The following is a 26,525-nucleotide window of genomic DNA, read 5'->3' as shown; positions in this document are numbered from 1 at the left end:
CTGGAAATGGATATTGATGGTAACCTAACAACAAAACTTAATGATAAACGCGATAATTTCAATTTTTATGTAGCAATATACCTCTATCACCTGCATATGGTGCTTTTGTCTCTCAGTTAATTCGATACTCAAGGGCATGCTCTTCGTATGAACAGTTTCTAAGGCAAAGCAAGCTACTGACAAACAAGTTGATAAAACAATACTATCAACAGTCTCGTTTAAAGTCATCTTATCGTAAGTTTTATGGTCAATACAACGACCTTGTCAGCAAATACAATTTTCCATTGGGTCGCATGCTGACTGACGTTTTTCATACTAATTGTTAGACCATAGATAATCACCTAATTGTCTCCGGACTTTTCCGTTAATTTTTTCCCCGATTACGACAAAGAGCACACGGCGAGTGTGACCGTAATGCAGAGGATGCTCACTCCTCCTAAGCACCTGATCCTACCTCTATCCATTTGAAGATCCGTGTTGCTCTGTTTTGAATTTGTATTTGGTTTATGGATTTTTTAGATGGTTCTCGGTTTGTTATTGTCTTTTTTCATATATTGATTATGTTCCATCTTTTAACAACAATTACTTTCACTCTTATGTTAACTAAATGTATCCCGGTGAGCATGATATAAAAGATACTAAAGATTCTGAGACATCCGTTTCATTTTTGAATATTTTACTGGAAAAATACGTTAAAGGTAACCTAACAACAAAACTATAGACAAACGTAATGATTTTAATTTTTCCATCGTCAACTTTCCTTACTTATGTAGTAATAAACCACCACCACTTGCTAATGAAGTTTTAATCTCTCAGCTTATTCGTAATGCGATATCATAATGTACAAGAATACGAACAAATTTTTAAACAAGTTGAACGAACAATATTAAGAGCATGGACTAAAATCATCTTTACGCAAGTTCTATGGTCGATACAATCTCCTTGTGGGCATGACGTTTCCATACTTGTTAGACCATTATTTAAACGCCAGATTGACCACGGTTTCTTCCCCTTTTCATGACCTTGAAAATGAGCACACGGCGGGTGCAACCGCTGGGCAGGGGACGCTTACTCCTCATAGGCACCTGATCCCACATCCATTGCAATGAAGGTTCGTGTTTGCTCAAGGTTTGTATTTTGGTAATCACACATAAATCAAATTATTAACGTTTCGTTTTTCCCTATTATGATATTTTCTCGAATTTAACATTTACCTCAAACATGACTTGTCCAATTGTGACAAGGAGCACAAGGCGGGTGCGACCGGTCAACAAGGGATGGTTTCTATTCCTAGGCACCTAATGCCATCTTTCTCATTTTACAGGTCCGTGTTGCTTTGCTTTTAATTTGTATTTTGCTTTATGGATTTTCAAGATGTTTGCTGGTTTGTTATTTTCATTTTTCATACACAAAAAACAACAAAAAAACAATTTGTTCAGTGATACATTGCTAATTTAATTAGCCTTTCAGTTATGTGAATATTTTTACAACATCCAAAATACACGTATATAGACCTATTGACTCATTCTTTTAATCAACTTCTGTTCAAACAGTTTGAACATCTAACTTAACGAACAAAACATCCAGTGCATAATTATGTCGGGGTTATTAATAGTTTATTTTTATTCATGACAGTGGGTGATATTTCAATGCAATTCAAAATAGTTTTAAAAGTTGTTCTAAGAAATAAAAGATGTTTTATATATATATATATATATATATATATATATATATATATATATATATATATATATATATATATATATATATATATATGTGTGTGTGTGTGTGTGTGTGTGTTTGTGTGTGTTTGTGTGTGTGTGTGTATATATTAAATTTCAAGCAATTGCATGACAAAAACAACAACCCATATATAAATGCGGTGGTGTTTTGTTTTTTGTTTGTTTGTTTGGGTTTTTTGTGCTTATTGTTTTTGTTCAAACCAGATTGCAGAAAAGATGAAAAAATGATATTCTAACTAGCCGAATTATTTACACAACGAATAACAATTCAAACACCATTTAATCAGAGTTAATTTTAAAACTGCATGCATGTCAAAACATGTGCGTATGATCTTTATTTTGAAACAATTTGATGCGGCTTAGATTTATTCCTACAAAATCATGGTCATGATTGGATGCTGCATTTTGTTTCTCGGAATGCTGAGTTTTGAATATCGAATCTGGAATGTCGAATAAGCCCCCTTTGCCATGATATGTGGAGCATTCTTTTGTCAAATTCAAAACATGTTTAATGTACAAAAGTAACTCATTTGGTATTTTCAAGAAAGACAGCCGGGTCAATTTTCATTATTGCTGCGTTTTATAAAAAAAAAACCTGATATATTTAGAAGTGAAAAAATACTATGTGCTACACCTTGTGCAATCATTGTCACAGGCTTCTGTTGCTAATTTATAGCACAACCCTGATGGACACAGCGTAACACTTGTGATATTACCATGACAGTTTAAAAATCGTGTACAATCTCCTGGATAAGGATGAAGTCCATTTTCAAAGCAAGCGTTTGCTAAAAAGTAAAATATGATCATATATCATTTTAGGCATGCAAATTAATTAATGAGTTTCGTTGTCTATGTCACAAAAATTAACAAAATTGGTTTACCTGGAAGCGGATTGACAAAAACTTCCTTTGAATAGAATGGAGGCTCAGAAATCAATAGAGTCTGTTGGTTGTTGGCAACGCAACGGATGTAGTGACTTCGGATTGTTTCGGTGTTAAAATTAATTGAAAAGGTTAATGTTGCATCATAATGACAATTTTCCTTTATGGTATTCAGTGATTTGGTAGATGGTGAAAAACTTGTAAAGTTCCCAGTTTCTCCATCTCGTATTTCTAATGTCATTGTCCCAGGAGGGTTACCAATACTCCCAGTACATGAATGGATTCCTAAATTGGTTCCCTCTGTCCACCTGTAGTCTATAGCAAGTGTTGGTATTCCTGGTTTTGCTTTAAACAAAGAGAAATTATTGACGAAAATTTCCAATACGATTAATTCTATGAAAATAAGGAAATTCTAGATATTGTGTTTGTCTCTGTGATTTACTGCTAATTCAGTAACTACTAGTGCTTTTAAAATAGCGAGGGGCTCAATTTAAGGTACGTCTATAGATGATGCCAATTTAGAAGAATATTACATCATGTTTGCAAAAGATTCATCTTATAATTGAGGCCACACTTTTGTGAGTTGTCTTTATAATGGCGTATATGCATATTGACCATATGACCAACATACATGCAAGTATATTCATAAAATCTTATCATATAAATTAGACCGCTAGGACAGTTGGGCTATTTTCTTGAAAAGTGAACAGACACAGCCTTTATCCATTCGGCAAGTCATGATATTTTCAATTTTAGAAATCGGATAAATGTCTAGACTAATAACAATGCTTCGTTTGACTAAAATGTACATGGATAACGAAGCGAACATAAATAAGGATGGCAGATTAATAAACTACTTCCAGATGTCATCAATTTCAAAACTAAGGGTATGAGCTTTATTTCTTTTTCTCTTTATATAAGATAATATAATTACCTTTCATTTCCAAAGAGGCAGTTTTATAGCAGCTTCCTCCTTCACCAACCTCCACAGTAAATGTGTACTCATTTTCGTCCGAACAAGATACATTTTTTATAAAAAATGTAAAAGATGTCCCAACTGTGCTGTCGTACTTCTCAGTTTCATCCGAGAAATAGTGATTGGTCCCATTTGGATAAACCGTCATGATTGCTTGACCATTTTTCATTACAGTAATATTTTCATACGTCATTGATGTGTTCAGCTCACAGACCATATCGCCGGTTTCCATTTCAAATACTGAGGATGGTTTGCAGGATAAAAGGGGACCTGTAGTTACATGCATTTCAACGAATTTTAGTTCATGTTTATCAGTCTGAATCAAGTAACATGTCATCGATTATATCAACATTGATAACGATAACAAAATTCTAATGTCTCCTATTTTGCTTGATATTGTCATAGTTGTCAAAGAAATTATAAAACCATAAAAGTGATAAAAAAAACTGGGACCAGTAGTATGTTTTTCCTATATACTTGCTACATAAATAAAACCAAAGAAGCAGATAAGCAAAAACAACGTTAACTGTAAATTATTAAAATAATAATCCACAGTGTAGTAAAAAAAAATTCTTACATTGTATTTCTGGAACCGCAGGCAGGGAAGATGTAGTTGTCATTTGACCTAATTTATTGAAGAAAAATAAAAAAAAAATTAAGGTTGGAACATGATTTTAACTTGTAGCATATGTTTAATATTGACGTTCGGTTCATTATGGAAAAGGATAACATTTTCCGTCATTTACTTTCTGTCGTTGAACTCATTTCAGATTCACAGGCAACGACTCTACACCAATCACAATAATTTTTCTGGTGATCAAAACACAAATCCGCCGTTTGACATAATTGACCCGTTGGTTTGTTGTTAAAGCATCTTATGTATGTTCTACATTCATCAATCTTCTCGTGTGGTACATAGATGTCAGATCCATTTGAACCATCACAAACAGAATCTAAGTAAAGAACGAACATATATATCGTGTATTCTTGTTTTATTCTCTTTTAATAAACGAAAGCAAGGCGTTAAAACATTGTTTTTTATTATCATTTCCTATATTCTTGCACTTTTTGACCGGAGTAATTGACTTTGTGTCATGTCCTCATCATTTAAAAAGAAGATTTTGTGTCTAATTAATTCTGATATTAAAAAGTTTAAATACAATGCAATGATTAATATATTTTTGCCTCAAAATCTTGATTTTCCACTTGTAAAACGCCTACATGATGAAGATGTTTAGCTAAAATGCTGGACACTACATCTTGAAAAGATTCAAATTGCTTTTTTGTTTCATTCTTATCTTTGGAAACCCGTTCTTAGTTAAACCGTACTGCGGTAAAACATATTATAATATACCGGTATATGATCATGTTTAGATATCGACGTGCTGCTTGGGAGTTAAATTAAATGTATGTCCTTGTTAAGAGTGTTTGTTTTATTAAATAATTTATCTTTAATGAATATCAATCAATATTTGTTTTCGTTTTAACACTTTACCATGTTTAACTGGAAAGGTTACTTACCTGGAATAACATATATTTCTTTTTCAACAGAGGTAGAGTTAAGTTCATTAGTTTCACTAATGACTCTACAGCGAATTTTTGCTTTATTCCAGTCTCTTGTTGCTTTGAGTAAAAACTTAATTTCTTTCTTCCTAGTACAATTAACAATGGTTGGTTCATTGTCTTCAACAATTATGATGCTTAGTCCAGTTGCCAGGCTTACTTTAAACTTAAGCGGTAGATCTAAAGCTATCTTCATGTCCTCTGTCACTGTCATTTTATCGTATGTAAAGCTAGCGTTTGTTGTTGGGTCTGTGAATTTTAATGATAAGTAACCCAGACCGCTAGGATATCCTACGTCTCCACTGCATGTGTGAAACTTGCTAGTGTCGTATTTGTCATCTTTGATGTCGGGATTTAAGATGAATACCACTGCCTTGTGTGTCGGAGGGTCTGGAAAGAGTTTTGTTTTTCATATAAACAAACATTGCACTTCATGATTATAATAAATACACTAAAGTAAAATTGACTATAATGATTGTAAATAAAATTTAATCGCACATACTGCTAAGTTGAATACGAAGATATGCAGGGGATTCTATCTGCGATTCATCTTCTTTAATGACAATACATGTGTATTGTCCATCATCAGAACAGTTTGTTGAAGTAAACGTCAACGTCAAGGAGTTGTTTGTGAAACTGACTGTGGTTCCGTCTATGTGGGATGTCATGTCTGGTAGAGTTACATTTGCCACCATGTGTTTCACAGGACTATCTATTTTCAGTATCAATATTGCTTTGATAGAATTTGCGCTGTGTGCTAAGCATTTCATTGACACCTGGCTTCCGATGTATGACTCTAGTTTGTAGATTTCAAAGGATACATCTAAACAAAAATAATTAGTGCATATTTGCTTTATTCCTAAATTGTTTTAAAGCCACAATGAATAAGTACATTGATTAACATTTATAAATCGATAATCAGATGTTTGTGTCAGATGATCGTTCGTTTAAAATGCAAATAGATGAGGATTATCAAAAATTAAAAAAAAGGCAAGGGCTGCTCAGGAGTAAAATAAAAGATAATGATTATATAAAAATTGATTACATTATAGTTTTTATTATTCAATTCATTGTATGCATTAATTTAATGAAACGACTTCAGAGCAAGAAAAGTAAAGTTATCGACAGACAGAGGCAATGTTATTTGATATTGATAAACACAGATTACAAAGTTGTTGAGTATTTTTGTGGGAGTTTTCCGATGTCAAAGTACTGGAAAAGAAATATTCTAAAATTAAGAAATTATATATGATATGATTTGTCATAAAGAGATTGCTAAATGTCAGGAAAAATTATTTAAATATGATTTGAACTTATTTGTTTAATTCCTGCAATCAGTGGTTTCTATTTACTTCTAAAGTGAGGAGTCACCGACTTAATAAATACACAAATGCAGTACAATTGAAGTTTACTAAATACAAATCATGTCATTGTATTTTTTGAACCGCAGGCAGAGCTGATATAGTCGTTGTATGTCATTATCTACTGGGGTGAGAATTTAAATATACACATTAATTGATTACTACTAATAGAGTAGATATGATTGATCATGTTTTAGACCATTGACCATGATTAGAACCGCAAGCGCTTATATGATATTAAATTTAAATTTTAATTACTTAACCAAAGTTTATTAAGTATTCATATATTTACCGTCTGCTGTTGGACTCATTTCAGATTCACAAGAAACGTCTGCACACCAATTACAATACTTGTTTTGATGATCGAAACACAAATCCCCATGTCCACATAACTGACCCGTAGGAATATTTTTATAACATCTCACGTATGATTTACAACCATCTATTTTTTCATGTGGTACATACACATCAGATCCATTGGAATCGTTGCAAATAGCATCTGTAAGTAAGAGCACATATAATTTGTATTCTTGTTTTACATTCAAATATATATCGAATATTTGGAGTGCTGACATTTGTATTCGAATTAAAATTAAGTTGCAGAAAAAGATTATTTTAGGACGGGACCACATTTATAATTTGATTTTTTCGACGGGGAACGTCCAAACATTTACCAATTATGGCTGTTGCAATGTGCAAGCTTCAATTATCTTAGCAGTAACAATCTATATTTGTAAAGCTAAATCAATAAATCTACAGTACAGCTCACGAGTATCCCGACACCCACCGTGTAAAAAACACGGTGGAAAACGGTCTGTGTCGCACCGTGTACACGGTGTGACACCGTGTATGTGTATTGGAAAATTCTAGAAAAAGCACCGTGTCGCACGGTGGCCGCCCGTGTAACTCCGTGGCCACTGTGTTACTCCGTGGATATTGTTACCTGAGACGTTTATAGAAATAGCGTATGTTTAGAAATAAATAAATTATGGCTAAACAAGGGTTGAAACATATATATCCTTTTCATATTTAAAAAAAAAAATGAATGTCGACTTAAGTTGCACGGACCCAGAAAATTGTCGGGGCTGTCAACGTGAAGTTATTTTTTTGTGATCTGAAAACCCGACGTAAATGGGTACCTTTTAATTCATTTGTTCTTAAATAAATTGAAATAAATTCATCAAATGTATTTAATAATCAATTGATATATAATCAAAATTCAAATCAATTTAATTCATCGGGTTTTTTTTCTAAACACGCTTGATGTTGTAACTGACGATCCGATTAAAATATCGGGAGCTTAAACGTCTTACTTTCTGTTATATCTGAAAACACTTTCTGATCTATTAATGAATTTACAGCCTTACTTTAAACCAATTAAAAATGAGAAATGAAAACATTTCAGATCATGTTTGTTTAAAAACATGTTGATGTGCTGTAGTAAATAACAACCCCATATTACCGGTGACTCGAATAATTTGGACTTCAGCTATTAATGTAGCAATAAATAAACAAAAAATCGCATTTCATAAAATAACTTTCAACTTTATTTCCGTACAGCTGGTAATGGCGCGGTGATTTCCAGTGGGTAGCTAAACCAGAATCGAAGTGCATGCTTAAACTGCCAGTGGGTCCAGGACGAAGCCTGGTGGGGGCCCAGGGGGCGAAGGCCCCGGAAGCTCATGAATTCTGACGACTTTTAACACTAACAATCATCGCAGAAATTGAAAGGAATGCTCACTATTTAAGCATTTTTAGGCACTTAAAATTGTTTTGGTTATAGTTTAGGCATAAAATCACAAAACTTATTAAAAGGTTATTAAAAGAAGAAAAAACTTTTGACGCTTGTTTTTGACCCACTCAAAGCTTTTATTCTTAAGTTCTTTTTCACCTGGTTTATGCTAATGAATATCTCAATAAAGCTGTGATATTCTATTTGGGGGGGGGGGGTTTAAATGATGTGCTTTATTGGGTACATGCATTGTGTACTGTTATTTAATAATTATTATGATACTGTAAGACCACATTGCGTGTCTATATTTGGTACTTAAGACGTCTTTGTTTAGCATTGATTCCGGATAAAGTAGGACCGGGTGACGGAAACCGTTGAAGAGATAACTAAGTATGGACCTTAATACTTGAATTCTTGTTTTTTCTTTATTTATTTTTTTTACTGAGTTTCTTCCTTTTCCCCCCAAATGATGTGCATGCTCAGGCATATAAGCATACATGGTAGCTACGCCACTGATTTCATATGAAAAAATCACTCGTGCGATACACCTGTACGGAAGCTGATCAGATACACAACATTGTCTTTCATCTTGGGTTCTATACACAACAGGTGTAATTGTCTGTCTTGTTAGGTGTCATTGTAATTTACAATTAACTGTGTGTATATTTGGACGTCTGAACAGGTGTACTCGAGATGCTGTTATTCACACCTTTCCACGGACACCTGTTTGGTAACTCATCACAACCCGTCGTGTGTATGGTCTGAATATATTTTACTTCTTCTTTGTTAGTTCCCTGATTTTTCCTTATCTCTAACAAACAAAAAAATTGTCTGTAGCTGTGTACACAAACTACTACACGTAAGACAATCGGCGCGTGGATCCACAGAACAATTCCGAATTCAGCAACTCTATAAATGCGGGAATTTCACAAAGAAGAAATTATTTACCGGGTGCACATACATGTATGTATGAAAAAACCTGATTGATTAAAAAGATGAATGAGATGATACCGGTAACTTTTTGCAAGCATTTATAACAAACACAACTTTATTTACTTTATAACCAATCTAATATGTGTGATGTGAAATAGCGTTGAAATTTTAACGAAAAATCTTATTACATCCTATACTTTACAAACTTCTATTCATTGTGTTGAAATCGTTATTAAAACCATGGATCTAAAATAAATGAATTAAATTCATACAAATAGAACTCTTATAATTCTAAAATGATTGCATAAAAGACAAAAGTACAGAGAGAGAGAGAGAGAGAGAGAGAGAGAGAGAGAGAGAGAGAGAGAGAATTTTACAGCGCAATATTCCAACCCTCATACATGCAGTATAAGAATGAAAAAAACTAAACATTTAAAACACTAAATACTTCATTGTTTAACATTTTTCTATTTTGCGGACTTAAAAAAAACAATACAACGACATTTATTCCTTATCATGGAAGGCATGGAAGGAGCACGTGGTCTATCTCGCGGGCTGATTTGATTGACAGGGATAAAATGTGAACTCTGACTGCATAGATTCTATCGCAATTTTAGGGAAAAGGGTTCAATATAAGGGAAACTATAAATCTAACTTATTACACTGAATTACAAGTGAAATGTACTTAAAATTAAACTCATGCCAGTATTCTCTCTCTCACTCTCTCTCTCTCTCTCTCTCTCTCTCTCTCTCTCTCTCTCTCTCTCTCTCTCTCTCTCTGACGATCATTAAACAATCAAACAGTACTGAGTAATTTCTTGGAACACTAATAATTTCTAAACTCAAGTTGCTTATAAAGATGAAATAACAAATTATCAAGTACCGATCCACGGATTCTAAGCGCTATGAATATATACCGTGCGGTACTACATGGACAAGTACATCACACATATGTATAAAAGAAAGAATATTTGAAAATATGAATATAAAGCTGTATAATTATATTATTAAGAGAAAGTACAGTTGTTTTCAACAACCAGTTAGATTTGTTATCGTTGAATAGAGTATAAGTGAGAGAAGATCACAGTTATGATTCTATGCACTATTGAAACTGCCAATCTACAGCAACTACGACTACTACAACGTTTAAAAACGGACTGAAACAAAAACAAAAACTTATGGAACAGTTTATTTGAATTTTAAAAAGGAAAATAAAGTGTTAGTGTTTTATTTGATCAAACCTTTATGTGGGCGATATCGATTTTTTTGTTCTTAATATCAACAAAAATCAACCGTAACAATCGCATACGTCTGACAATTGCGTGACTAAAAATTTTATTTATTTATTTCTATTTCGTTGTCTTTTTCTTTAATTCTCTTACGTACATCAATTAATATTTTATTCTTTATAAGTTTTATTCCTAAATCCTCCTTTTTTCACAGGTAAATACCGCGTGTTACACCGTGTTACTGTCCGTGTTGCATCGCGTTGCACCGTGTCGCACCGTGTTTTTTCTCGTTTCGTGGCCGTAACAGAGAACAATAGATCAAAGGTACCGACTCTTCCACGCTCAGCGTGGACTTTCAAACACGGTGGTCTGTGTTTTTGTCGGGATACTCGTGAGCTGTACTGTATGTCATGTTTTAACTTTTGATGGCTGTTTTGTTCCGATATAGACTTACAATTTCACTTCAGATAATTATAATGTAAATACTATACTTCAAATTAGACTTGGTCTTTCGCCATTATGAATCAATGTTAATGCAACGACAGTTTATCAAGCAATAAATGAAAAAGAGTTGCTTACCTGGAATTACATAAATTTGCTTTTCGACATAGGTAGACATAACTCCACCGGCTTCAGTTATGACGCTACAGCGAATATTCGCTTTATTCCAGACTCTTGTTGATTGGATTAAAAACTTAATTTCTTTCTCCCTCGTACAATTGACTACGTCTGGCTAATTGTCTTCAACGATTATGATGCTTAGTCCACTTGCCAGGCTTACTTTGAATTTTAGCGGTGGTTCTAAAGACATTTTCATGTCGTCTGTCACTGTCATTTTGTCGTATGTAAAGCTAGCGTTTGTTGTTGGGTTTGTGAATTTTAATGATAGGTAACCCAGACCACTAGGATATCCTACGTCTCCACTGCATATGTGAACGTTGCTTCTGTCGTATTTATTCTCTTTGATGTCGAGATGTAAGATGAATGTCACTGCCTCGTGTTTCGGAGGGTCTGGAAAGAGTTTTTGTTTTTAATATAAACAAACATTGCACTTCATGATTATAATAAATATGCTAAAATTGAACTTGGCCATTATGATTTCAAAAAAAATTTAATAGCACGTACTCTTAATTTGAACGTGAAGATATACAGGGGATTCTATCTGCGATTCATCCTTTTTAATTGCAATACACTTGTAATATCCATCATCAGAACAAGTAAGTGAAGAAAATGTTAATGTTAACGAGTTGTTTGTGTAGCTGACATTGGCCCCATCAACATGATATTTCGTATCTGGTAGAGTAACCTTTGCCACCGTGGTATTTACGGAATTTTCTATTTTTCGTATAAGAATTGATTTAATAGAAATCGTATTTCGTGCTAAGCATTTCACCGACACCTGGCTCCCGATTGAAGACTCTAGTTTGTAGGTTTCAAAGGCTATGTCTGTAACAGAAGCAAGTTTCGTGAGTGAATGCTTTGTAATTGTTAAGAAAACAGATTTTTACTTATATACATCTTCTCTAGGCAAGTGTTTACGATCCACTCTTCTAGACGCTACTTAAAGTAGCAGAGTGGATCGTAAACCCTTGGTTAGTGAAGATGTTGTTTCTTACAATAAGCATTTCAGCAAGATTTTCATTCTTTTGTATTGTTTTCTAGGGTGAAGGTGATAAAGATGAAGAGCCCTTTCGAGAGGCATTCGCCAACATAGGGGAGCTACGGTCAATCTGTTCAAAAGCAACTCTACTCGTTAACTTCAAAATCTGGACCTAGTCAGCGTAAAATAATAATGAAAATGTTATGCTTTCGTTAAAAATCTAATATCATATACATGTAAGATTCATCAGATCAGGAGACCATTAAAATCACTTCAGTATGTACTCCTAATTCTGACTATTTAGAAATAGTTTTCAGATGGCTATTTTACAGTGTAGAGTTTAACAGTTAAAACTAAGTGACATAGTCTTCTGTGAAAGTATTTTTGATGTATCAAAAGTCTACACAACCTTTGTGAAACATTTCAGAAATGATTGTGAATTATTTAAATTTTCTATAGCAAGACTGGTGAGAAAGTAAAAGAAATCATTTCCAAAGACACAAGTAAAGATTGCAATATCAGAGTTTCGATCTGTACATATGCTGCAGGTATGGGCGTTACTTTTCACAATGTGCATCATGCTCTCCCTTATAAACTAATAAGAAAATTAGATACATTTTTGCAGAAGATCGGAAGAGCAGGGAGGGAGGGACATTTATCTGATGAACAGATAATGCATAAAAAAGTCACATCAACAGGGTGGAAAGCGAGCTTGTTCGATTGCATAAAGACGATAGTAAATGTAGACATGAACTCCTTTGTGAAGCATATATTTTATCTAACAAACGATAATACCATCTCGTGACTGTTGTGAAGGTTGTGAAAAAAGTTGTGATTGTAAAAGTGATCTGTGTTTTCGAAGACTTAAATATTTTAAAACATAACATGTTGGTTTATCGTATGCTTTCGGATCTCCTGAGCCATTATATGGAGAGTTTGCATCAACTTCCGTTGCTTTCGATGAGTTTGGCGAGTATCTAGTACATTTCAACACGATGCGTTTATCCTGCGGTACACGGATGTAGACAGACGATAGGGATAAGTAATTTGACTCTTTTCCAACCTAGATCTAATCAGAAATCGTTGGAGAAATTGGAAAAATTGTTTAAAACATAGCGTGAACCGAGGACCCCTTATAAATCCAATATGGCGAGTGTCGTCCCTGAACTTTTTTAAATGTACATTGAATACACTTTTTTAAACATGACCAAAACAGGGGTTTAAAGTGAATATTTGTCAATGCAATAGGCAGAAATACACTTAAGATTACTTACTTTAATCATTTTGTCCTTGGGAACAAAAAAATGAAAAAAAAACTCTACTATCCGACAACCGAGCGAGCCCCTGTGGTTTAAACCATGAGGTATTAATAAATATTGAGTAATGAGCTAGGCAATAGTAAATCGATGATATCTTTGGACAGAGTATAGCTTGTATTCTCTTTAAATGTTCACGCATAGACTTTATAAGTTCGTTCTTCTCCTTCCTCAACTCCTCCAACTTCTTCATTAAATCAAAATCTTCTTTTGATAATTTCTTCGATTTTGAATAACAGTGGCTGCACACATACTTTGACAAACCGTCGTTCTTGACGACAGCACATTCCCAACACTTCCTACAGCTGTTGTACTTCAATTAGAGAATGTAGTTCTGTGGGATTTTGTATCCAGCTCACAAAAACATGTTCTGCAGTTGGCCGCAGCCATTCTTATTTATGAGCCGTAGATTTTGATTGGTGTAAATTGAAGCAGCTAAAATGCGTACTTTTCATCTTCCGGTATTAAAAGAAATGAACGGGAAAAATTGAAAAAAAAAGTAAGACTAATGCTTTTCATTAATCATGTAAAAATTGTAATAATGACTGTATTTGACTTTTTTATAAAAACACAACGAACTACTGCCAATTAGATTTGACCTCTACACAGACTTCAATTAAGGATGTCGTTGCCATAAACCTTACTTAAGTAGCGCTGTGGGTGTCTAATGTTCTACGATACTGGACATGGTTATAGTGTAGTTTTATTTTTGACCCATTCACCTTTTGACAAATCAGTGATGTAGTTTGCTGTTTACAATATGTCCAATTCCAAATTCGTCAACTATTAATCAATTACAAATAAAACTGGGGGCCGAAAATTCCAAGTGAATTGCAATATTCAGTTAAGTAAAATCTAAATTAAATGATCATTTAAAAGAAAACCCCGTTTTAATCCATGTTTTACTTCGAATTCGACTAAGAGGTATTTAAGGTCTTCCGTTTTCAACGGAAGACCTTGTACTGATTCTGTTGGTAATTCTTTTTCTTCTTTTTTTTCTTCTAGACGTTTTTTAAAACTCAAATATCTTGCTTGTTTGTTGTCCTATAAAGTTCAAATTTGCAGAGCTTATTGGTAGTTACTATTTCTCAATATCTATGGAAAATCGTTGATATCGACACTTCCGGTACCGAGTTATTCCCCTTTTTCCCCAAAATATAGGCATTCTTGTGCACGCAAAGGCTCTGAAACCGCTCACAGCCTCTGTTACAAAGTCACAAATCTTCAAAAAAGAGAGTTTGAACGTTGTCCTCCGAGTTTTGTTTTTACAATTTTCCTCCTTTAAAGTTTCAAAAAATTAATTTGAATTTGTGTTTCAAAAAATGCTGATTTTTTGTTCTGTTTTTGTTATGTAGCTCTTTAGTTTAAAATTTTCTCTAAACACATATAGAACAAAATATGTGCAAAATGTCAAGGGCTTTCACTTGACACCATTGAAAAAGGGCTGGCCCCTTAAATTAGGGGTCAAGAGCACTTAAAATTCTTCGCTTTATAACTCAAAAATGGTTAATATTTCGCTATAGCTGTCGATAGAAAAGTTGTTCATTATTGTGTTATCAATGTCGTTACAAAACTATTTTGTACCGGTAATGCGTATTATAAGTGTAAAAAGCTTGTCTTGTTAACATGTACCTGTATTCATTTGGCAAGTAAGCGAATCGTCTTCGTGCGAATAACGTACATATATTAACAGCTGAAAGTGTTCCAGCATATACGGGATGCTTTGATTCATTTGAAAAAGTGTCTAAAAAGTATACGACGTGTACATGTTTTTAATTCTTACAGCCTTTTTTTTTTTTGGAGTAACCTCTGTTTAGGTCCTATAGTGGACAACCGTTAAGAAAAACAAAAACGAGAAAATATAAACGTTCTTTTTCTTATCTAGTGAGATACATAAACTAGATTAAAAAAAAAAATAACTTCCATGAAATGGATTTGAGTCATTTTACTGCAAACATTTCAAATCGACCTAAATTCTTAGTTGTGTGCGCCATTACATAACCCATCTCGCCCGCGGCCGAGAAATTCGATCGCCAAGGTCGCGGCTGGACTACCTAGCGGTCAGCGGTTATCTAATACACAAGAATCGCGTCTGTCATATGTGATTTTACTTAGCAGCAAACACAAGAATCGTACACAATGACATTAAAGCTTACTCTTCTTAATTTGAATTAAACGATAGAATAAGAAATCGTTCTGTTTAATCATAAACTCGAACTGAAGCAGTATCAGACAGATAGATCAACTGTGGGATTAAAGGGGAAAAAAACTTATATTAATTAGAGTTTATTCATCATACTGCAAACATCGTAAATCTTCCTGGGTTCTGAGCTTTTTATGTGTGTTTTAACTTTACGTAAGTTATCCGATCCCTCATCCGCGGCCGAGGAAATCGGTCGCGGCTGCACTACCTAGAGGTCAGCGGTTATCTAATAACAAGATATATATACAAGAACTGTTTCAATTTTATTTTCTTTTTGTTCACCTTCAATTTATTGAATGAAACATTAGAATGTGAATTGAGAAGCCCCTCTAAAAATTGATAAAAGCGATATTGTTCCAAATCAGAAACATCATCAGACATAAATCAATAGTGAATAAACAACGAAAAACCACAAAGATTAAACCTTCAAATGATCACCCCTAGAACATAGCCAAGGAGATCCCGCGCGAGTGGACAAGTGATCCGCGGTAGCTCGTGTTCTTCTGCATGTACTTGATCACACGTGCATGTTTATTGATATTTTGTACGATTCCAACTATTTGTTTATTCGAGATTTTGACCGGTACATGTAAGATTGACTTGTGTTTCAATTTAAGATTTTTTTTATTTACCCACGAATATTTCCGCTAGATACTGCTGAGAGGTTTTATAGATATGGTAGAAAGTAGTTGACGTCTTCATAAGGTTGCACATAAAATGAGAGAGAAGGAGAGAGAGAGAGAGAGCGCGCTCAAAATTGGAAGCATTATTTAGCCGAATTAAGAAAATGAAACAGTCTCCAAGCGTTCAAGGCAGGATAAAAAAAATCAAATATCAAATTAACACATGCGGTAGAGGCAATTGCAACTTCTCTGGCCTTTCTGGCAAGTTTGGAAAAACACCTCGAATGTATTAACATCACCGGATGTTAGAATATTATACAAAATGGAGACGCTTCCCATTAAAATAAGTATCGGCAAGAAGTTTTGTATGTCGTTTCTGTGTTATATTTTAGTGTATATTGATACCTTTAATGAAATATAGCTCACATCTCAACAGATCATAAAATGTGTTGTAATTATATCAAGTTTTAAAAAAAGGGGGGTCGTCATGGACGCCTAGGTAATACATTCGAAGTGTTTTTCCTAGCTTGCCAGAAAGGCCCGAGAAGTTGCGATTGGCGGTAGAGGCTGACACGATAGAATTGAGGGATTTAGTGATTATTTTTAGAATGTTCACATGAGTTTTTAAACAAGATTTGTTTAGATTTTATCGGTTTCATGATCACAGTGCAAGGGATGTTTTTTTTTCAAAATGTGGCGAAGACCCATTTTTGGCGACTGCTTAACATGTGTACATTTTTCTCCTCAATGTATGTCACCTTCCCACCCGTGTGTTTATTCGGTCAGTCTATGCTAAGTCAAATGAATCCGCTCCACGTGCAACCGAAAATCTCGTGTCGCGACAGCGCACATAGCCTAGAATATTGCCCCTGGGCTGCAGATCAGCAATTGATAAATAATTGAGTAACATTTGGAAGGATGCTTTCAATGCAGCGGTCAATTGTTAAACAATAAGTGTTTAAATATTCGATGTCAATCAACCTCACATTAAAGGTGCGATATCGTAATCTGAGAATGTGGCTAAAAAATTAACCTGTTGAACACGCTAAACTTCTATAGTTATGAACAGAATAAAATATATATTATCAGAGACTTAAATAACTTAATAAGTTATTTATGTCTCTGGTTTTATAAGTTAACAGTTTTAAGTCAAATATTAAATAAAATTTGTTCTCAGGATTAGAAGTAATGATATACGACTACATTAAGCAATAAAGTCGGTCGATCGTCATTAAATCATCAGAGTACTGCAAGTGTCGACAGTTTCTTATTTCTTTGAAATAATTGTAGTAGTTCAATTGACTTGCAGACTATAATATAGCGACTTTTCTGTCTCCCAAAAATGTATGCATTTAATTGCGATAGATATTTGTTCTTGGGGATTTTACTTATTGTTATATGCACATTGATAAAAAAAATCATTGAAGTTGTGTAATATGAGGTTGTAATGCAAGGGTTTCTTATCCTTTCTGACGATGATGAAAAGAACTCAAATGTGCATACAAATCATACATTTACATGTATATTTATATGTGATATGATAGAAATAATTGAAAAATATAGGTCTTTTTTGTGCCGCACAAAACGGGCGAAAAAGATTTTTAAACCCCACGAAAAAAATTGAGGGGGGGGTTAAATAAAAATCACCTTGTCCGTCCGTACGTCGTGTCCGGTCTATATCTTTCTGATGGAGAAACATTGGAAGTGTTCTTACTTCATACAAATAATACTTATTAACTGACGAAGCTTCATGACCTAAACCCAAGGTCATTTGAACAAAGTAAAGGTCACTGGCAGGAAAAGTGCAAAATTTGTTTCCGGTCCACTTTGGAATTTCTTACTTCACACAAAGATTGCTTATGACCTGAGGGTGTGTAATGATTTGTTCCTAAGTCATTTAAGGAGAGACATTGGGAGTTTCTATTTCATGTAAAGATTCCTGATGACCGATGATGTGTCATGAACTTGACCCAGGGTCAGTTGCGCAAGTTCAAAGTCATATTAAACATGTGTCATATCTTGTATTAATGGAAATGAGTAAAAGCTAGAGTTTGTCATAAAGATTACTTGTGACCTGTAAATATACCCTGCCTTGTCTGACTCACTTATTAAAGAAAACGAACCATCCATTATTCTCTAATAGAGAAATACGTGAGTAATGACTTCTTTCCTAGCGGGGATATCATTTGTGAGGTTGCTAACAGTACCTTTTAGATTGTCCAGTGGGAGCAATGCCCCCTTTCTCTCAACCAAAATTTCCCTTAAGTTAACGCTTAGAAAATTGATTTTTGGGTCATTTCCCCCACCGCCACATCCACACTTTTATTATAATTAAATTAATTATATACATGTACATAAATGATGTACTTTTTAAAGTTATCCTAAACTTGAAGTAAGTTAAACGAAGAACTTGCCTGGTATGAAAATAATACTTTGAAATTGAGTCTCGTTTTCGATTTCTTGGACTTACTATTATCATATTGATAATCCAGTATAATTAAAAACCATTTCCCTTCTCCTTACACTCGCCAGGTTCTGATAGACCTGTATCAATAACAGACTATACCCACTTGACCTCCACATTTGCATACAAATTAAATAAACACCTACTTAGCAAAGATATGCCTTTATCTGTTTAATGAGTAGTGCAATACTCAATCTAGAGGTTACATAGAAAACAGGTATGAATTAATTTTTTTTGTCTCCATTTGAAGAGTTCCAATCAATTTTCTAAAGCTCTAATTCGTAAGAAGAAATTGTCATGTAAAGATGACCTTTTATCAATACAGGGTCTGTCAGGCTCTGACAAGTGTCAGGAGAAGGAGGTATTTTAATGAGACTGATGGACAATCCTTTCGCGACACGAAGTTGCGACGGAAGACCTACTCGTTGCTTTGCAACGAGCTCGGCTCTAGTTTTGTTTAACTTTGGTGTAGGCCAAAGCTGCTTTGGATAACATGCAGACGACGATAGACGGTCAAACGGGGTCCATCCAGTCCTGTAAGTTCTAGCTGACGTCACAGTAGTTCTGAATAAATAGTTGTTGAAAAAAGTTACATTTAAAAAAAAATGTAATAAATCTACTTATCCACCAATGAAATTAAATGATAACAGCACACTTGAAAACGAAAACTTTGAGAAAGCAAATACATTCAATGACTACTTCTGTCAACAATCGCAAGTAGACGATGACAATATCGAATTACTCGTAAACTACGATAATATTTGACCCGTATTGTACCCTAGACAATATCATTATTTCTGTTCAATATGTCAAAGACAACTTGCAAATCTTAAATACTAATAAAGCTACTGGCCCCGATAATTTAAATCATATGCTTCTCAAACAAGCTTCATCAGAACTTGCTTACCCTCTAACAAGACTATTCAATCTTTCTCAGCAATGCAGTATTGTTCCCAATCAATGAGAAATCGCAATTGTAACTCATGCATACAAGAAAGGCTCAGCAAACACAGTGAGCAACTATAGATCAATAACCCTGCTTAGTGTCCTTAGGAAGTGTATGGAAAGATGTATTTTTAAATACCTATACAATTTTCTCAACTCAAACACCATATTACATGTAACTCCATTTCAATCTGGCTTCCGTCCTAATGATTCTATTGTCAATCAACTGCTTAGTATATCTAGTGGTTTTAGTGGTTTTCATCGAGCTATTTATCAAGGCAAAGAGATAAGAGTAGTGGTTTTTTTATATATAAGCAAAGCCTTCGACAAGGTATGGCATAAAGGTCTCCTAGTTATTTGGGAATACGTGGCAATTTATTAAAATGGTTTAATAGTTACCTTCATAATAGTTACCTTCATTATATATATATATATATATATATATATATATATATATATATATATATATATATATATATATATATATATATATATATATATATATATATATATATAAATATGACTTTTTTTCCTCTTTTATATAAGCTTTCTGATTCTTTATTTCATCGTACGTACTTGTAATTTGTACCTCTCATATTTTTTCTTATCTAAGAGATGGATTTGTAAAAGCCTTTTGGCTTGTTTCCCAATCGTATTGTACATTATGTCAAATACATGTACCTGCTATTGTAAAATATGAATAAATATTGTTTAAATTATAAAACTAACAAAAATATTACAATGCATATTATTTACATGTTGATAGACTAAGGCATATACAACACAAAGTTTCAATACTTGAATTTCATGAAACAGTGTAAAATTACAAGATTAAATGGTGTGCGATGAATTAACATATGAGTCATATTATTTGCAAGACATGTTTTTAAATGTTGTTGCTCAATGTAAATTGGTCAGTGAACAATAAATAGGTCCATTGTATATGTGTGCGTATGTCTATTCCCATGTATTAAAAGACTCCAGTGACAGTCAGGGATTCAAGGTTTTATCAATATAAAATATAGCCTATGTATAAAAGCTTCTTTGTAAATTTTAACATTGAATGAGCAGTGGTTTTTAAAATATAGGTAAGAATTTACAAGAATAGTCAACTCTTCACAACTTGTTTATATATTCTCCCTTGAAAAAGGTAGGGCAATTTGTACTTTTTAAAGTTCTCATTCCCGCATTGATGCTTTGCGTATTTGCTTGAAATTGGTTGTTCTTGGGGATATGTAAATAATGTGAAATTCACGAGAATTCCGGACAATAGACCATAATTGCCGTAAGGTTTTTTTTATGTTTTAATTATGTTTTTAAGTTGCAATTTTAAATATAATAGTTATCTAATACATATGTTTTATAAAATACTGTGATATACAAGAAAAATGTACCACATAAATATATTTACATAAAACTTACAGTATTTGAGAGGAAATTCATCATCTCCTGTAAATGAAATATTAAATTGTAAAAAAAACAAAACAAAACACTAAAAAAACATTCTGAAAATATTTTTTTAAAAACCACACACTTTAAACAATCTTCACCTTTTTTAGCCAGAAACCAAGCTAAGACTCCCGCTATGCATGCAATTAAAAGTATACCCGATATAACAACAAAACCAGTCTTGTTTTTCTTTTTGTCATTTCCTTTTTCATTCTGAAATCCGATTCGTCGTGTGCTCTGTAAGGAATTTCTGCTGTCTTGCTGAATAGTGGGCTGCAATTGAAAGTAGTTGATATTACTTTGCCAACAACGGTCAACAGGGAAGTGATAAATTAAAAATTGGTATGGCTTATAGTTTGTGCACTTCAATAAAAAACTAGAGGTCTGCAAATTTTATTTCGTAAAAAAGTCGATGCCTCGCAGCTAAATTGAGAATTATTATTTTCTTGTTTTAACGACATGTATACAGTGCAATGAATTGTTTGTCCTCAACACTCATAGGTGATAAAAACTGAAACTTTTTATAACTTTGCCCACATTTGTTTGTTTATCTACTACCTTATTTTTCTGTCGTTTTAGACAAAACAAGTAATACAGAACTTTACTAAATGAAACTGACCAATGATACCAATTATGGAGAGAACCAGAACAGATCTATTTTTAATTTTGAACAACATATCAATTACAAATAGAACCTGATACCGATCTCATTATTTGTTAAATTGCATCAGCCTTTTTATGATTAAGTCTAGATTGTGGTTAAGGATACTCTGATGCTGACAATTAAAGAAAATATACATAATATGCATAATTTCTTTCATACCCCCAATCAGTTGAAAGATGCATATTTCCTTTTTTTAATACGATTATGCATTTTCTGTTTTCACATATACTTATCCATTTGTATTGTCTTAATGTGTACAGGGTGTTAGTTAAAAATCTTTGTCATATTAAATACTTTGTAGGCTATGAAATGCGATGTATGTACTCCATTTCATGCGCTATAAAGTTATTTTCAACACAAACGAAAGTACATTCCGAACTAAAGCATCCAAAACTTATTCCGATACATACAATGTAAGAGAAGAAGAAAAAGACGAATTGATAATTTTAAATAAGAAAAGCAGATTCAGGTCAAATTGACCGCTTGCACATCTAACAACGAATTTAAAAAAAAAATTAAAGCAATAATCAACTTTCGATTTCTAATAATTTTATTAAATCACCAAACTTACCCGGTACAAGTTCATGTCTATATACTCTTTTTTAGATGTACCACCAGTAATATTATCCGTCCGTAGCTGGTGTTTGTTATCACTTAGAAAATCGTCAGATCTCTCTAAAATCACAGAACTTCTGTCAAACTCACTGTGTGTTCGAAACGTGTCACCATCATTTTCATAAATATCACTGGGAAACTCCAATGAAATATAGTAATTGTTATCGCTGACCGGGCCATTGTTACCGCCTGATGAATCTGTAGACCCATTATCTCCTGAATGACAAACGTTTTCGTATCCATTTGTTATACTACCTTTTTCGATTTCTCTATATAAAGATGTAGGACTATAGGGATAATTAAATGACTGTAATTTAAACGAAGTTTTGACATCGTTTTGATGTCTTTCTGTCCTACTAACGAGCATATATTCTTCATCACACATTTTTGGTTTGTGTTGCCTCCATTCATGGTTAAAATTTGCTTCTCCTGATTCTCCAATATTGTTACCATTATTCCTACTCTGCGAATACATGTCTCTTTCTTAAAGAATATCCTTGTTTGGTTACTTTTGCGACTCAATAGATCTATATATGTCTCAAGTCCAGAAATGCGAATGTATGCGCAGTGTGTCGCTTTTATATGTACCACTTAAATTTAGGTAAAAGTTCTTCCTGGTTTAAATTTCAGTCTTTCAAATATTTGATGATTGATTTTTAAATTGATCAAAATTCTTATTTGTATAGTCTGCCGGCGTCTTTCATAATCATTACGTAAGGTTTTGTGTGGTATCTATACGTTTGCAATTATATGAATTTATCTTTGAAAATGTTTTTAACTTTAGATTTACGCTAAAGTCTGTTAAATTCAAGAATCAATTTATAGAAATGATCGACATGTGATATGAAATGTCAAAATCATGGAATAAGTTAATGTGGTGCCGAAACTATAACATGCATTAAAATGGATAAATCGCGATGTTTTGTTGTACTCTGAAACAGCTTAACTATACTTTTCGTAGACGAGGCTATAGTGTACTTCTCGATTAAAATATTGTATGCATTCAAGAATAATTTAGACTTTATTTGACTGTATATAAAACATGATTGAATAATTATGTCACTGTATAAAAGTTTAAATCGAAAGAAAATGCACCAAAGTACTAAATTTATTTAAACGAAGCTGACACTGTATAAAGCGAGCACAGGATGAATGACCATCTTTAACTCCTCCTTAAAGATAGCTTAAAGGTGTTTAAAGGTAGCTTAAAGACGATCTTTAAGCCACCTTTAAGCTACCTTTAAGCTACCTTTAAGCCACCTTTAAGCCATTAAAAAAAAATTAATTCAATATTGTGCTTAATTTCCAACAAAATGTATTAACTTTATGAAAGAAAAGGTATTAAAACGGTTTTTGTTCTAGAAAGAAAAATGAAAAAAAACACCAAAAAAAACGGCCACGGCGAGAATTGAACCCGGGACCCTTAGTTTACTAGCATCACCACACATCCTCTGCGTCACGGCAATTTACATGTATACGAGCGTTTTTATATCCTATATATCAGTGGATATTGAATCACTGTATTGAATGTGTTTACTTGAAAAGATTTTGACAAACCATTCAGTTTGTAACAATCACTTATATCTAATTTATAAATTACATGCAGGCATGTATTTAGAATGAAATACGGAACATGGTCTTTTATGTGAACAAAAATATATTATACCTAAATGGAAACCGTTAGGTTCACTATAGTAGGCTTTCTTACATGTAGTTAATAAATTTAAACCGAGTAGATATACGTTCATCTTATTTATAGCTATAAAAATGTAAGAAAGAAAATGAAATCATTTCTTTTATTAAATGCATTGATACTATTAGGGTATTTGTTCAATTTCCCACAATTTCCCGGTTTTCATGATCGCGGCGCCGTTCCAATATGTTTAAATATTTACATGTAATTATATGTACATGATTTATAAACTATCAATTCTATAACAAACAAAATTACCAATTACCGGTGACGTATTTACTGCATGTGGCAATTGCAAATGACTTGTACATACAATTGTATGATGTGCCAGGCCGGGTATATTTGACATATTTACCCTTATACATATATTTAAATAATCAACCCCTATTTATGATCACCGGTACATTAATTAATGAGCCTCAAGATTTTACTCTTACATACATGTATCGTTAATTTGTAGACGTAACATTTTTGAAACCCAGAGCTAGGAAATAATACTTTGAAAATGAATTACAAATGTAAATTAACTTTTAATCACTAGACTTATCGTATACTCGTACATACTAAGATTCAACGCCGTTAGAAACCCTGACGTGCACCTGGGCACACGACACAACTGTTGTGTATATCTTGTATATTCTGTATTAGTTCCAAGGGTTTTCTTAAGTTGGACAAACAATAAACTTTAATTAGATATACACAAACATGCACCTGGGCACACGACACAACTGTTGTGTATATCTTGTATATTCTGTGTTAGTTCCAGGGGTTTTCTTAAGTTGGACAAACAATAGACTCTAATTAGATATACAAAAACGAACAAAACTATGTCTAGACAAACAAAGCAGTAATATCCTGCCCGATATAACAAAGGCAGTTGAGAGTCTTTTCATCTTTAACATGTATCTAGCAGATCTAGAGTTAGAAATAATGAAAATTGAAAAAAAAATACAAACCTTAAACCGATTAACAAATTAAATCATGCATTTTTGGTTCATTATCTTTATTTTGTTTAATAACCGGATGAACTGAGAGAGAGAGAGATTTTTTTCACCGATCAATTTATAATAGAAAACAAACATACTTTAATTAGTTTATGCACATATTAAGATACAGAGACTGCGCTCATCCCTACAATAATTTTGAAACCCCCCAAAAATTATAAAGAATTTTATAACGGCAATCTGTGTCCATCGGAGCGGTGCTGATGATAGCGATCTGCGTTGAATGGAGCGACGATTAAAACCGCCTGGAACACCCCCCCTTCCTTGGAAATTATATTATCACTCGGATGACCCCCTCCCATCTCTATAAAAGAGCTTTTGCATTTAATATATGTTTTTATTGTTCAGCTTGATCAATATTGACTTAAAGACCACTTAAAGACAGTGTAAAGGCAGTGTAAAGAGAGCGTAAATGCCACTTAAAGATGCTTAAAGGTGGCTTAAAGGTGGCTTAAAGAAGTTTGGACATTAAGGACCTATAAGCACTTGCTTAAAGGTGACTTAAAGGCGGCTTAAAGGTTGTATAGCCTTTAAGCTCCTTTAAGTCACCTTTAAGCCACCTTTAAGGACTTGCTTAAAGATGGATTTTCGCCCTGTGGAGGCGCATCGTTTGTGCAAATATTAGAAATCACCGAATGCCTAATACTATTATTGTAATTTTCATTAGTTAATTCATAATTATGATAAAAATATGAACACTTAAAATTCCTAGGTAAAAGGTCAGGGCTATACGTGATATAACGTACAAATTCAGGTCTACATAAAGGCAAAAATGCAGGGGGCTAAAGTCGGTGAAATCTCCCTAAGGCTTTCACGTTCTCGTTAAATACACATGTATATGGTCCACGTATCATTAGCCCTTTTTGTACAGTGGGCTTATTCTTGCACGGACACACATGTATATGATTACCATTACTTGTTTGATTATAAATCATTTTTTTCATTTTATACAATTTGAAAGACAAAGACCATCGATCATAAATCCATAAAAAATTATCAATGTTAACTCAATGCTTTTTCTTCAAGCCATACTAACCGTTAAAATAGATTTATTTTTGGTTTTTTAGTCCCTGGAAGAAACCCAATTTTTGTTGTTGTTTTTTCAGTATTTAACGTTCTTTATTTCTTTTTTTTAAACTAAGTACTAGTCTTTGATAAAGGTGGTCGTGAATTTGAAGTTTCTTTACCATCGTCCTCTGATTCAACCCACGTGATTTTTTTTAAAAATACCCTGTGAAGATCAGTTCATAAAATAGAAAATAATACTGATATTAACACACGTAAACGTTGTCGAGAAATTTGAGTCAAGAAGACTGGAAGGTGAACCAATTAGATGTACATTAAGATTTTCAATCTTGATATTTTTATTTTAGTATTGATCTGATTTTGTATGGGGTTTTTCTTTATTGGAAAAATGAGACGTTAACTGACTAAATAGATATTGAGCTCGATTATAAAACTATAAAGGAACGCTTATGAGGAAACGATTCTTTCTCTGCCAAATAAAGCGTGAAAGGAATGAATGAGATAGT

General features: G+C 33.3%; 1 protein-coding gene across 3 annotated transcripts; it reads right to left on the bottom strand.

Moving 5' to 3' along the window:
• Positions 1-1,853: 1,853 nt before the first annotated feature.
• Positions 1,854-22,926, bottom strand: LOC128179545 (uncharacterized). 3 transcript variants are annotated; one of them, XM_052846986.1, is made up of 13 exons: positions 22,253-22,895; positions 21,119-21,290; positions 20,991-21,017; positions 11,543-11,863; positions 10,997-11,428; positions 6,816-7,022; positions 5,665-5,985; positions 5,121-5,552; positions 4,346-4,552; positions 4,177-4,224; positions 3,558-3,869; positions 2,624-2,968; positions 1,854-2,527 (listed from the first exon to the last, which is right to left on the bottom strand). In XM_052846986.1, the coding sequence occupies exons 5-13, from the start codon at positions 11,034-11,036 to the stop codon at positions 2,364-2,366; spliced, it is 2,076 nt and encodes a 691-aa protein (XP_052702946.1). In that variant the 5' UTR covers positions 11,037-11,428; positions 11,543-11,863; positions 20,991-21,017; positions 21,119-21,290; positions 22,253-22,895; the 3' UTR covers positions 1,854-2,363. The 3 variants fall into 3 exon arrangements, with proteins under 3 accessions (XP_052702946.1, XP_052702947.1, XP_052702948.1); XM_052846987.1 differs by lacking the exons at positions 1,854-2,527; positions 2,624-2,968; positions 3,558-3,869; ... (3 more) ...; positions 5,665-5,985; positions 6,816-7,022 and having other exon boundaries at positions 11,040-11,428; positions 22,253-22,926; XM_052846988.1 differs by lacking the exons at positions 1,854-2,527; positions 2,624-2,968; positions 3,558-3,869; ... (4 more) ...; positions 6,816-7,022; positions 11,543-11,863 and having other exon boundaries at positions 11,040-11,428; positions 22,253-22,926.
• Between the last annotated feature and the right edge of the window lie 3,599 nt (positions 22,927-26,525).

The sequence above is a fragment of the Crassostrea angulata genome, chromosome 4, assembly GCF_025612915.1.
Source record: "Crassostrea angulata isolate pt1a10 chromosome 4, ASM2561291v2, whole genome shotgun sequence".
NCBI lineage: Eukaryota > Metazoa > Mollusca > Bivalvia > Ostreida > Ostreidae > Magallana > Magallana angulata.
The sequence above is the reverse complement of the archived record's forward strand: the minus strand, read 5'-3'. Positions and strand labels throughout refer to the sequence as shown.

Coding starts and splice junctions, on each gene's coding strand:
- LOC128179545 (XM_052846986.1), bottom strand. CDS start 11,036: ATGTCTACCTATGTCGAAAAGCAAATTTATGTAATTCCAG. Junction 4,553..5,120: donor AGAAATATATGTTATTCCAG/GTAAGTAACCTT, acceptor TTCTTTACTTAG/ATTCTGTTTGTGATGGTTCA. Junction 2,969..3,557: donor TGCCTCTTTGGAAATGAAAG/GTAATTATATTA, acceptor CTTTGTTTAAAG/CAAAACCAGGAATACCAACA.